This window comes from Bombyx mori, chromosome 20 (assembly GCF_030269925.1).
Source record: "Bombyx mori chromosome 20, ASM3026992v2".
Taxonomy (NCBI): Eukaryota; Metazoa; Arthropoda; class Insecta; order Lepidoptera; family Bombycidae; genus Bombyx; species Bombyx mori.
In genome coordinates this window covers 5,582,688-5,596,967 of record NC_085126.1, presented here as the reverse complement: position 1 = coordinate 5,596,967, position 14,280 = coordinate 5,582,688, and the positions used below count along the sequence as shown (strand labels likewise).

Genomic DNA, 14,280 nt, shown 5'->3' with positions numbered 1-14,280 from the left:
TTATAGCATCCTCGCGAAGAACAATTGGAGTTGGCACTTGAAGAACTGAAACACGCCTCAAGTCATTCAGGAAATGAATTTAAGGAGTCCCAACGTTCCCTCCCGGTTAAATCGAGTTGCACTATACGGAACATTCTCGCTTCGAGTATTCAAAGAATTAAATTTTACTCTCTTTTATTTCCGCTAGAAGCTTACTAGCCCAAGAATAATTGAATATGCTTTGTGTTTGTTATCTTTATTATCGTTCGCTTTTAATACCAATTTTTTTATAGCAACGTTGTTTTTTTATACAAAGATTTTTCTTGTATATTTTTGTCGTACTTGACAAAAGACCCTTTTTATAAGTATTATGTCCAAATATATGAAAGCAAAGATAAATGAAGATAATACTTTGAAAAGTAATCCTCCTCCTCCGTGCGTCGTATTCCTCAGTTCTGAGGGTCGTGACCTTTACTGAGCACTTTTGTCAGGACTATGTTCTTCCATTCACTTCTGTCCTCCGCGCAATGGATAGCGACATTGATGCTGGATTCCAAAGTCGTCTTGATCTGATCGGACCATTGAAAAGTAATAAAACTCGAATAAATCGCAGCAGTTCCGTAAGTGATTTATTTCACGAAGAAAGTACCATTACGAATACCCACCTACCTACCAGACTTTTCGCTTGAAGCTTATATATATACAGTTGTTGGCTTTTTTACTCTTTCATCCTGTTCTAATGTATGTAAAGTGTTGAAGTGTGAGCTAGATGGAGGAATTCATAAATTTTGCACCAGATCTATCGTGGTTTTATCATAGGGTTGTCAATTCGTTATATTTGCGACTCACAGCGAATTCTCAATTAGTCATACTCTTATTGTAATAATTACATTTGTTACTCTCTTACGCTAGATTAGCCAGAAAATTAGACAAAAATATGAAAAGTATTTTTTAATTCGTCAGCGTTACATAGTATTAATTAAAATGGCCACAGATTGTGAGCATACTTTCAATTTACGTGATTGTTTAAGTATAATTCAAACTTTATAGCGCTTATTTCGTGCACTACCGGATTTAGACTACTAATTATAATAAAATCATGTTTTCAAACAAAAGTAAATAAAGTTGCAGAAATGATGGAAAATCGGATTTCCGCGTATATAGATTGCGCGAGTTGCAATACTAAAATCAATGCCAATCAAACAGAACAATAATGTCATGTCATGATTTCGTTAGGTCTTCTTATTATATACCTGTCTTCGATATTACTCATTAATAAGCTTGAAAGCTTGTTGGTCGTTTTTTATTATTTATTATCTAATTCATGATCGCAAAAGCACAAGTCGTATATGTTTTTTAAATTATGAAATTAAATTTGGCAGCCCTAACAGTAAAACTCGGCTACATTCAGTAGTAATTACGGCAAATTGCTACCATTGTCTCCTGGCCGTCTACCGATTATGTCGCTTCCAGTAATTTGAGTAACATTCAAGAAAACCACTTCTTTATATTCTGTTGGTTTCATTTTAAATTTTGTTAGGAATGAGTTTCATCTAAGTATTTCATATTATATTTTCGGCATTCTGATCTCTTTTGCTACGATTTTAAGAACATTGAGTTTTTAAATTTTCGATCGATGCCAGAATCCAGATTGCGTCTACATTATCCTGCCAAGTCCAGCCTAAATAATTTCTATAGTGGATTAGCATGTCGATGCGATGTTTTTGATTCATCCATTTAATATACCAAAATTTCAAAACAAAATTACGATCCAGTTCAACGACAACCCTAAGAACTTCAATTATTTACAAACTATTAGCAACTAACTTGATATTGTACGTCTAAATTAGTTATTGTTCAGGGACGCGCTTTGATAGAGCGCGAGCCTCTTCTTAATCAATCACAAATCTGATGTAATGTTTCTTGTTAGCGCTAAACTTGGATTCAAACACATGTTTTTTTTTTTTCCTACCTATGCTGATAGCCTTGAGAGGCTATTTCAGCTTCTCCCTAACGTTAGTAGGTGAGCTCGCGGTGCTCAACCGGAGAGTTGCTAACACTGACCCTAGCAAGAGCAGTGCTTCGCAGAATCTACCACCGGATCGGAAACGCGACCCACTGAGAAGATCCGGCGAGAAACTCAGTGGGCTCAACACATGGTAGGTCAGATAGAAATGTACATTAGGATTGTGTATCGGTTAAGTGGTCGTGCCGGCGGAAAGTGCTTTCACCGTTATTTACGGTGTTAAACCCAAAAACCATAAACTATAAACAGGGTAAACATAGTAGATGATGCTTATGTTTTTAAGAGCAATTATTTTCTGCCTACCGGCGTTCACTTGTTAGGCGTCTCTGTAAAACAACCGTGGTTATTTGAAAAGTTGATTTATCCCAAAATTCATCTATACTAATATTATAAAGCTGAAAAGTTTGTTTGTTTGAACGCGCTAATCTCAGGAACTAGTGGTCCGATTTGAAAAATTCTTTCAGTGTTAGATAGCCCATTTATCGAGGAAGGCTATTATAGGCTATATAACATTACGCTAAGACAAATACAAGCGAAGCACCAATAAAGAATGTTTCAAAATCGGGTTTTTTTTCCCCTTTGAGAGCTTCCGCTGCGTGCGCTGCAGAAACGGTTAAAGTTTCGCTAAAATAATGTATGACAAAATTGTTCCCCTTTAAAAGATCTAAAAAAAAGTCCGCCACAGCATATGTCTATATGTTTAGGCTGGCTCACTATAACGTTTTTTATGCTAACCAAGTCTAAAATAATGCATTATTTGTGAACTATACCACGCCGACGAAGTCTCGGGCATAAAGCTAGTAAATATATATATAGTTTTGATGCTAGATTGAATTTTAAGATAGACCCGGTCGTGTCTCAACGATAAAGTGTTATTCTTTTGAAGAATCGTTAAGTATTTAAATTAGTTGTATTATATCGGAGTGCAATGAAACCCTACGCCAAACATCCTAGCGCAAAGTTCATTGACACGAACCAAATAATGCAATTAGTAAGCAGCGTTGGTCTCGGTCAGTAGTATGAACGATTTGTAGGTACTTTTGTAACGGGATACTTCATAATTCAGGTCGGAAACCCTTTAATGGGAGGAGTTTCGACGATAAAAAAATGATAAGTGGCATTTTTAAGTATTCATTCATTTTGACATTTTAAATAATTAATATGATGTTGGCAACATTGTTTTTTTTACTGTCGATAACACGGTAGCCGCTACAGAAATGAGATTTTACTCAGTCAATGCCGTACGTAATCTCTTTTTTCTTAAATTGCGCAGTCACTATATGCTTAATATGCTGTAGTCTTATTATAATTTTTTTTTACAAAAAAAAAACAGTTGTCTTGGCTTTGTTCCGTCATAGGACAAAGCGATAGTCTGTTATAATCCTAGCCCACCTAGGGCTATAAATGTGTTTTGTTGAGTCAAACACAAACAAAATGCTGTAGCTATCATTGCTGTATTATGAACAAAATGGAAAGCTTTTTTTATTTTATTGCTTTATGGACCAGCTCACAGCCCACCTGGTGTTAAGTGGTTATTAGACATTTACAACGTAAATGAAATTTACCGTCCATAGACATTTACAACGTAAATGCTGCCACCCACCTTGAGATATAAGTTCTAAGGTCTCAGTGTGGTACAACGACTGCCCCACCCTTCAAACCGAAACGCATTACTGCTTCACGGCGGAAATAGGCAGGGTGAAGGTACCTACCCGTGCGGACTCTCAAAATTTCCTATCACCAGTAATTACGAAAATTATAATTTTGCGGGTTTGGTTTTGTATTACACGATGTTATTCCTTCACCGTGGAAATAAATCGTGAACATTTGTTAAGTACGTATTTCATTAGAAAAATTGGTACCCGCCTGCGGGATTCGAACACCGGTGCGCTAGATACGAATGCACCGGACGTCTTATCCTTTAGGCCACGACGACGACTTCAAATATTAAAAAAGACAAACTTATAGGCCGAGATACGCAAAAAAAACCAGAGCACGGAAAGAAAGTGGACTAATACAGTGTTTTTCGTGAAATTATACAATATTTTATTGAAATATTTAAAATAGCATTCTGTTTTATGTAAAGGTATTGCAAACTTGAAAGTTCATCGTTCTACAAAAAGTTTACGGAAACCATTAAGATCACAACTTTGTTGCATTTTTATCAATATCACAATAAAAAACGAAAACATTATAATTTATAACGACAGGTTTATTATCAATTTTTAATTATGCGTTCAAGAATATTAAAAAGTTTAAAGATTACAAGAATTTTTTAAGGAAGTTTCCAATTTTTGTAATAGGTAATTTTGAAGAAAGGACAGGTCCATCGATTAATGTTTTATGCAATTAAAATGGTTTTTAGTGTAACACAACCAACGACTTGCACTAAAATGTTTATAAAATACCAGCCGACCCGGCAGACTTCGTAGTGCTTCAATCGATAAATAAACCTAAACTTTTGTATAAAATAAACTTAAAACAAACAAAAGGAATCCGTCTGACGGGGGACACATCAAAGGAAAAACGAAATTGTTATTTTTATTGAATTCCGAGCATTTTCATATTTTTCCACTTTTTAAACCTTCTCTGGACTTCCACAAATAATTCAAGACCAAAATTAGCCAAATCGGTCCAGCCGTTCTCGAGTTTTAGCGAGACTAACGAACAGCAATTCATTTTTATATATATTAATAAAATATTAACGAAATGAACTAAAACATTGATGAACAGGTATATCTAATAAGAAAACTGACTACCAACTTCCTAAGCTCCCTACGAAACAAACAAAAAGATATATGTAGGTGCTTTCTTGAAACTTTAATGTTGTGCCGGCACTCAAGCTCCTTTTCACAGTTGCAATCAAGACGCAATAGTTTCATTTTATGTTAAAAGGCTGTATATTTAATGGATGTATAATTCGAAATGTTTTAGTTCGCAATAAATGACTTTTTTTTATTGTATAGATGGGTGGACGAGCTCACGGCCCATCTGGTGTCAAGTGGTTACTGGAGCCCATAGACATCTACAACGTAAATGCGCCACTCACCTTGAGATATAAGTTCTAAGGTCTCAGTATGGTTACAACGGCTGCCCCACCCTTCAAACCGAAACGCATTACTGCTTCACGGCAGAAATAGGCGGGGTGGTGGTACATTGCCCCGGTCACCGTTCTCGTCGAACCCGTCGCTTGCGACGAAGGGCTCGACGAGTAAATTAACTCTCAGACATAGCCCACTGAGTTTCTCGCCGGATCTTCTCAGTGGGTCGCGTTTCCGATCCGGTGGTAGATTCTGCGAAGCACGGCGCTTGCTAGGGTTCGTGTTAGCAACGTCATCAGGTTTGAGCCCCGTGAGCTCACCTATTAAAGTTAGGGTTACGCTGAAATAGCCACTAGGGCTATCAACTTAGGAAGGATTAAAAAAAAAAAAAAAAGTGGTACATTCCCGTGCGGAGTCACAAGAGGTCCTACCACGAGTAATTACCTACGGAAATTATAATTTTGCGGGTTTCATTTTTATTACATGTTATTCCATCACCGTGGAAGTCAATCGTACATTTGCTAAGTACGTATTTCATTAGAAAAATTGGTACCCGCCTGCGGGATTCGAACACCGGAGCATCGCTACATACGAATGCACCGGACGTCTTATTCTTTAAGCCACGACGACTTCACGATCATTTTAATTTTAAATTAAGTAAAGTAACAATTTTATTTACAAACTACGCACCTAGGATTGTAACGCATTGTAGTATTGTGTAACATTCATAAGTGTTTTGTACACGAAATTTATGATCTAGACTTCTATTTGTCATCCCGACGTCTGTAAAGCATGACGCCGGTGCGATATAGAAATACGCAAATTCAGGAGAATTTTGTAAAAGAGCTGAATAGGAATCGTAAACAAAGATAAAATGTGTCGAAAAATAAGGAAGCTATTTACGGTTTAATTTTATGCTAAACGGAGAGCACACTATATTTTACATTAATGTCGGCATTGTTCGAACTCGGCTACACAGTTTATATTCAAATACCGGAGTTCAGTGAATATTGGAGTCCCGACATCTTGACGTGATCGTCGCCATCTCGTTTTTACCATCGCACCGCCCGCCACCGGAGTAGAGTTCATCCATACTACCTGGAGCCACTGCGGTCATCAGTGCGTTTCCAGAGATCTTTTTTGCCATGTACCATCCGGCTATGGAATGAGCTCCCCTCCACGGTGTTTCCCGAGCGCTATGACATGTCCTTCTTTAAACGAGGCTTGTGGAGAATATTAAGCGGTAGGCAGCGGCTTGGATCTGGCTTGGCCCCTGGCATTGCTGAAGTCCATGGGCGACGGTAACCACTCACCATCAGGTGGGCTGTATACCCGTCTGCCTACAAAGGCAATAAAAAAAAAATTATGGCCAGACTAAGTACAATAAATTTGTTTATTTGTGATTCATGTTTTGTCCAATTCTGATTATATATTTCAGCCCAAATATATCATCACGTTATATTAGCGCCATATTAACGTGATGATATATTTGGGATGGAACCCCTGACCCGTTATCGTAAAAGTAACTGTACTCGAGTCGTGTCTCGAACGTGTCACGTTCAATATGCAAAGAGATACGCATGTTTGCGATCGATGCGTTGATGCCGAAATCGGACCCAATTAACCATGTCTGGCCCACTAAATGCAGGGTCATTGTTCCAACCGGTGCGTACTTTTTGATATTCGCATCGCGAGGCAGGTGGCTAGCATGACACCTGCTTCCGTCGCGTGTTTGGGATGTGCAAGGGCCTTATTAATTGGTCAGTCGCGTTCGAGCCTTCGATCCGAGAGCACGTGCGTTTCGTGTTTCAGTTTTTAAGAACCTTGAATAAACGAGGTATTGTGTTATCGCCACAGGAACAATGCTCGACCGCCGGATGCACATGACAGCACAAAATGATAATTTTTTTTTTCTGTCGTTATTGTATTCTGATTAACCAAAATGAACGTTACGCTTACGATTGAAAAATATACATGCAAAAGTTTTTAAAATTACGAAGAAATTATAAAAATACATTTTGTTTTTGTATTAGCTACGTGTTGTTCGAAATCGAACGTCAATTGTCGGGAGTTGATGTTCGGATTGGCAGAAAGGAAAGTTGTTGATGTCTTCAATGACAAGGGTTGAAAGACTCCACTTTCCATACAGATACATATCGGGTTCTTTACCTAGATCCAACCTTTGTCAAACTTGTGGAACATGCGTCGTTGTGTCATTGACTATTTATTGACTAGTGTTTGATCCTAATTCAACGCTTTTTCTTTTCAGGAGTAGTGTTTGTTAGACGCCAAATAAAAATAAAAAAAATAAGTGAACTGTGATTGCCATGTTTAGGCGTTAAAACCGTGTAGGGCTTAGGGCCAGAACTGAAGAAAGAAAGTGCTTCTTCACCAAATGTAATCGAATCAATAATTTAAAGCCTTAAGACTAACGAAATGACCTTAAAGGACCAAGCTTAGGGAGTTTTGTAAACATATTCTACGTGTAGTTGCGACGCCTTAAATTTTTGTATCAATGTTTAGCGTTAGTATTGCGCTTTTTGAATTGAATATTTTTAGTGTTAGTGTGAGAGAATGGTACACGTTAAAGGTGTGAAGATCAATCGGTGGTGGCTTCGTGTTAACGTGAAGTGGTAGTATTGAACGAAGGCACTCCGGATTCAACCATGGAACGTTGTGATGGGTTCCTGCTTTACCGGAAGCCGGTGTACAGGGTGTTCCAGTATTTGGAAACGTAAGTATCCATTACGATTAGCTCAAAAATGTACTTCGGACAGATTTTGAAACTGTATTTATTGTAACCATCTGAATTTGGTAAGTACTGGTGGTAGGACCTTTTGTGAGTCCGCACGGGTAGGTACCACCACCCAACCTATTTCTGCCGTGAAGCAGTAATGCATTTCGGCTTGAAGGGTGGGGCAGCCGTTGTAACTATACTTGAGACCTTAGAACTTATATCTCAAGGCGGGTGGCGCATTTACGTCGTAGACGTCTGGGCTCCAGTAACCACTTAACACCAGGTGGGCTGTGAGCTCGTCCACTCATCTAAGCACTAAAAAAAGGACCTGAATATTTAAGACCTTTAAAAAGAAAAGTGTGAATACTTCTTTTATAAGCCTTTAACTTGTGTAAATGATAAACAAATGACCATATTAGTTAAAAGCAAACATCATGTTATTTAAAAGGCAACGATTATATCATAATAAAACAACGAACACCCAACAAATAGCCATAACATTAATCTCTAATTAGAAAACATTAGCTGCACGTCTTATTGTAATGGGGGCCTGAATGAAGACGTCTACCGCAACTGATGAATCTTGCATAAACTAGAGGTCAATGTCAATGAGGGATGTCGATCAGTTGCTAAATCTGGAATTCGAGTGACAGTGAACATTTATCTCGTCTTTGTTGTTATCTTTTCTTAATGATATTCTTAATTTATACTGATATGGATAATTAAGTTATCACACCAACTATGATATTTAGACAATTGTAAACTTTAGCTCATTTTAAAACAAAAATATTTGTTAGAAATATCTAGGCAAAATTATGACTAAACTATTAGTTGTATTTTTTTTTTATTGCCTTTGTAGGCAGACGAGCTTACGGCCCACCTGATGGTAAGTGGTTACCGTCGCCCATGGACTTCAGCAATGCCAGGAGCAGAGCCAAGCCGCTGCCTACTGAACATTTGTAGCAGAAACATTTTTTTTTTTTAATTGCTTAGATGGGTGGACGAGCTTACAGCCCACCTGGTGTTAATTGGTTACCGGAGCCCATAGACATCCACAACGTAAATGCGCTACCCACCTTGAGATATAAGTTCTAAGGCCTCAAGTATAGTTACAACGGCTGCCCCACCCTTCAAACCGAAACGCATTACTGCTGCACGGGAGAAATAGGCAGGGTGGTGGTACCTACCCGTGCGGACTCACAAGAGGTCCTACCACCGGTAATGATGAATGAACAGAAAACTCTAGCTCGGAACTTTTAAATGTGGAACGCTTAGTCGAATATGCATACATAACAATTTATGCATATCTATATATTAATACGTGAAGCAAAAACTTTGTATCCCTTTTTACGAAAATTGCGCGGACGGAGGAGTATGAAATTTTACACACTTATAGAGAATATAGAGAAGAACTGCACAATGCTAATATTTTTTTTAAATAATGCATAAAAGGTACATTAAATCAATAACGAAAACATTACACACACTACATACCATGTATTTGACGCACACACGCATGCATACTATTTATTGTCAAACTTTTGTTCTTGGCGTCTGTTGTCAAATTGAGAATAGATTAAATGTTCTTTGCCTTTGTTAATATTTTTTATAGTGTAGTCTTGGCGAAATTTGTGACTATAGAAGTATAAAATACAATTATAATAGTGTACAAACTCCAACAATTCCAATTAATTATAGTCGAATTTCGACTACTGCGGGACCTCTAGTTACATATCTATAACAAAGCGAAAATTCCCGCTCACCTCAGGACATTAGAACTTTTCATAGTATTGTATGATCATTGTCTTTCATTTTGTGGAAAGTCAGGATTTACCTAACTATTATCGTGGGATCCAAAACCTATCAAGTTTTGGTCGGTTAGTCTCTGAACCTAATTTTTGAGACCTCGTTAGTCTGGTCCCCGCTGTGAACTTTGGATACACGGGCTACTACAGAAGTAGTAATGAGTGGCGCGAAAATATGTGATTACTAATGAGTAAAGCTTAACGTTTGTAACATCTATATTAAAGTAAAACAGAGCCGAAAATGAATTGCTTAGTGACCTATTGTTAAAGTTACAAATAAAATGGCATGTGTAGCGCACACGATATCGCCGACCTATTTATTTTTTGTGATTTTAGGTTACCGCAAAATGACGTAATGTTATTCATTAGTTGTAGTGTGGAAATGAAAGTGAACTCGATACCGACCGCAAACGGATGTATGTGTGTAAAAAAAAAGAGTAAAATCCCAAAAAAAATATATATTTTTGTTTGTGATTAAAGAAACAAGCCGGAACGCGTTAGTCTGAATACTTACCGTTTCTTTGAGGTGAATTTCTTTCGTAAAGTGAATTTATTTGATTTTTTCTCACAACTTCCGTTGCGTGGTCAGAATCTACAATCAACAGAATTCATCATCATCAACAGCCCGTAGTCGTCCACTGCTGGACATAGGCCTCTCCCAATCCACACCACTGAGCCCGGTTTACGGCTCTCTTAATCCACTTCTTTCCGGCCACCGTTCGGAGGTCATCGCACCACCTAGCCAGGGGTCGTCCCACTTTATGTCTTCCGCTGCGCGGTCTCCACTCGAGAACCCGTCTACTCCAGCGATCGTCAGTTCTACCGCATATATGGCCAGCCCACTGCCACTTCAGCTTGCTGACTCTTTGAGCTATGTCGATGACTTTAGTTCTCTGTCGAAAAATCTCATTCAGGATTTTATCCTTCAGAGAATTAACAGTCATAAATATCTTTTTCATTTCATTACAGTCCAGCCGTGACCGGGGCACGTTTAAAATGAGGCGTTAATGAGCATGGTACATGGTTGTAATTTTTTAATCCCGCTTCGAAAGGGGGAATGTTTTCGTAACGCACCTTTATAAATAGCACACAAAAAGGGCGGCAGCTAAGTGTTCCTCAAAGTTTGTGTTTAACTCTTCCGTGGAACGTATTGCGTCGTAAATAAGCTTGTAAATTTGTTGTTTTTTTTTTAATGATTTGTCTCGTTTGATTGCCTCCGTGTGCATCTGTTGAACGTGTTCTTGTTTAAGTTGCTCGTAAATGATTACGGTAGTGTCAATGCGCGTAAAAAAAGCTCGACTATTTAGGGCTGTAGTCTGTAGAATTCAAAGGAGACACGTGATATATACACGTCTGAGAATAGTTTTGTAGCATTCGTTATCATTACTGGTGGTGGGACCTATTGTAAGTCCGCACGGGTAGGTACCACCGCCCTGCTTATTTCTGCCGTAAAGCAGTAATGCGTTTCGGTTTGAAGGTTGGGACAGCCGTTATAACTATACTGAGACCTTAGAAATTATATCTCAAGGTGAGTGGCGGCATTTACGTTGTAGATGTCTATGGGCTCCAGTAACCACTTAACACAAGGTGGGCTGTGAGCTCGTCCACACATATAAGCAATAAATAATAAAAAAACATAGAACAGAAGAAATTTGACCGATCCCTCTATCGCGCTAAATAAATTTCCAAATATGCAAGCTCCGAACAAAAACATTCCCTCGTCGATCTATCGAGCTATTTCACTCGCTCGGTGGAGGGTCTTATCACCGTCGATTCTTCCAAAGTATATATGTCGCAAATATAAGAAAAAAAAATCACTGCACGAATCCGAAATATAACGTATGACCATTAATTTTTGGCTTTGTGGTATCGGCCTAGAAGAATTACCCGTCTCATAATATACTTAAGTTCAGTATAGGTATACCTGCGGATGTCGTGAAAGGAATTAATACATCGGAGAGTCAGAAACAGCGTTCTCTGAGTATTATTCCAGCATTATCATGTCGTATTTATTGATAAAATTGCGTATTATAAGCCCGCATAGATACCACCGTCTTGCCTATTTCTACTGGGAAAAAATCTGTGTCATTAGAACTGCGGGACGGCCATTGTACAATGCAATTTGAACTTTACCGTCACTATTTTTAGTGCCTGTGAAACACTTGTGAAAGTCGACTGTAAATAGTAGGCGATTTTCTAAGGGACTTTTCTATTCGTAGAAGGAGATGTGATGTAAATCACTGCAACATATCAAAACTATACGCATAAGTTTTGAGGCGGTTTCTAGAAAGTTTTTTTTTTTTAATGAATTGTTTTTATATTTGTGCACGTTAACATTACCGATAAAAGCGTTTGGATCTTCATTGCGCTTTTGATGATTCCGAAGATCCGTCAAATGATGTCAAGACAATAACAGATATGAAACTGGCGTGGCCAATGTAGCAAATGGCGCTCTCCGTAACGACGTTTCCCATTTTCTTTTATTTTCCGTTGATTCCCTGCAAACGTATCAGAAAGCTGCAGGGCGCTAATGTTCATGCTCTCCGGGAAATTTATGGCTGCATTGAATAATCGATAAATGGTAGGGTTGTGATGCCGGAATTTGGCCCCGTAATTTGGCTCTGTAATATAATGTTGCTTAATAGAATGTAGACTGGATTTTAATATAGCTTTTTTCGACATTTTTTTTTACTACACTACACGACTATTACAGTCACTAGATGATGCTTTGCTCGGTTTTTTTTTGATAACCTCATCTTGTTGTGTCTTTAAAGCGGTTAGTTGCACTGAATTAAGAAAAATAGTATTATTATTCGCCAATAGATGTCGGGAAGAGTTGATTATTGAAAACACGAATAAAACAACATTTTCTGAAAACAAATCGGTAGCTAGATCGATTTATCGCCCCCGAAATCCCCTGTATACTAAATTTTATGAAAATCATTGGAGCCGCTTCCGAGATTCAGATTATATATATACAAGAATTGCTCGTTTAAAGGTATCAGATACTTCTGAAAAACAACTGAATTTTTTTTTTATAATTCCTTATCAACGTATAGGGTACGTACATATGAAGAATAGTAAATAAAGTTGAAAAGAAGATGTAGTAAGTGGAGTTATTAAAATAAAAAAAAAGATTTACACAAACAGCTTGTAAACTGAAATATTTTGGTAGATTGCACTTTTAGGAGTTAATGACACGCTCGAGCGGATGGGGTCATTATTTTCAATAACGACCCTCTTTTGTCGTTCTAATCAATTAAGTCCACTTACGTTATTAAATTACACAATAACATGTTACGAGAATCCGGAATGATGTATTGTTGCATTCACGCCATTGCAACAATGCCATATTGTACTAATAGGGTCTGCAAAACTGTAACAATATAAATTTTTTGTGGTCATTTATATGTAACTGTTGTTTTATTTTAGTGTTTTTAGCGTAATTACACTTATCTTATTTATTAAACTTAAAGTAATTTAAAGAACAGTGGTAACAACCTATACGACTCTCGTGGCCTTCCAATTTTTTATTTATTAAAAAGTTGCTGAACGAATTTGCGAGCCTATTTAGAGTTAAGTGGTTAGCGTAGACTCTAGAAGTTTCAATTATACTGTATCTAATAGATAACGACTGCTTCGCTCCTTCAAAAAAAAAAAAAACAAAAACGCATTACTACCTTGCAGTAGAAAATAGGTAGGATGGCGGTATCTAGTGCTGGTTTACCATACGCCTCATCATGTCGCATTGTCGGCGTCACGAGCGACCCAGCGGACTGTATGACTGTATTGCTCGTCAGCCTAGTAATGCAATTAAAAAATAGTACCTACCTACAATTTCGGAATAATTTTAATTCTCCTGGTACCTATTCTATAATTCATTTCACAATGTTTTTTATAAATTTTTTTCAAGTACCTACCGCCCATATTACAACTTTTATAATGTCAATAGTAGATAATAGCAGATTTTAGTGGAAATGTTTGAGAAAATGATTCGTAGAACCGGTGTAGCTGGTTTCAAAATACCCTATTGTTAACATTTCAGCTTAGGTAACGATTCTGTCGGACGAGAAAACCGATGAGAATTCTGCGACCTGGAAATACAAATTAGTGGTGCATCGAAGACTTTATACTTTTTTATTTTGGCCTAATTAGACAACTATTCTCACGATTTAGAGGCGATATTTTAACAGCTAAAACGTCAGCAAAGATGAGCGACTCAATTAATACTTCCGAAAACCCTTAATTAATCCTATCTTTTCACGAATATCGAGAAAGTGACTATTTTGAGTCTTCCATATATTTATTGCCTTAGGTGTAGTAGGTACGTATTCCTTGTTTCTGGTTTTTATCTAACCGAATAGTAGATTTGATTTGTGCTTCCAAACTCGTAAAAATATATCAACCCCTCTTAACTTTTCAGTTATGGGGTGGAAAATTGCTATCAATATTTTGTGGAATATATACATATGTATATAAAAAATAATGTTTTTGTCGCCCTTACCTTTTCATCCCTTCGTAAAGTACTTTGGTTTGTAAGGGTAGAAATGTAAGGGGCGCACGTGTTTGCTTACACACTGGATTAATGCTTTCTATGTGTACTACGTCATATTGCACTAATTATTATTTGCACATTATGTTTACAACTCCCATTGGAACGAAATGGTCGATTTTTGTCAGCATTTTGAAAAA

The 14,280-nt window shown here is 37.5% G+C and overlaps 1 protein-coding gene across 3 annotated transcripts in view; it reads left to right on the top strand.

The window, feature by feature from the left end:
* LOC101745942 (focal adhesion kinase 1) overlaps positions 1 to 14,280 on the top strand; it is a 203,192-nt gene that overhangs the window by 32,411 nt on the left and 156,501 nt on the right. The window contains exon 2 of one of the 3 annotated variants that reach the window (XM_038018045.2): positions 7,316 to 7,780. The exons of the other annotated variants lie outside the window; for them this stretch is intronic. Within the exon in view, the coding sequence (XP_037873973.1) occupies positions 7,713 to 7,780 (68 nt within the window). The 5' untranslated portion in view covers positions 7,316 to 7,712. The remainder of the gene's footprint in view (positions 1 to 7,315; positions 7,781 to 14,280) is intronic. 3 annotated transcript variants of the gene reach the window in all.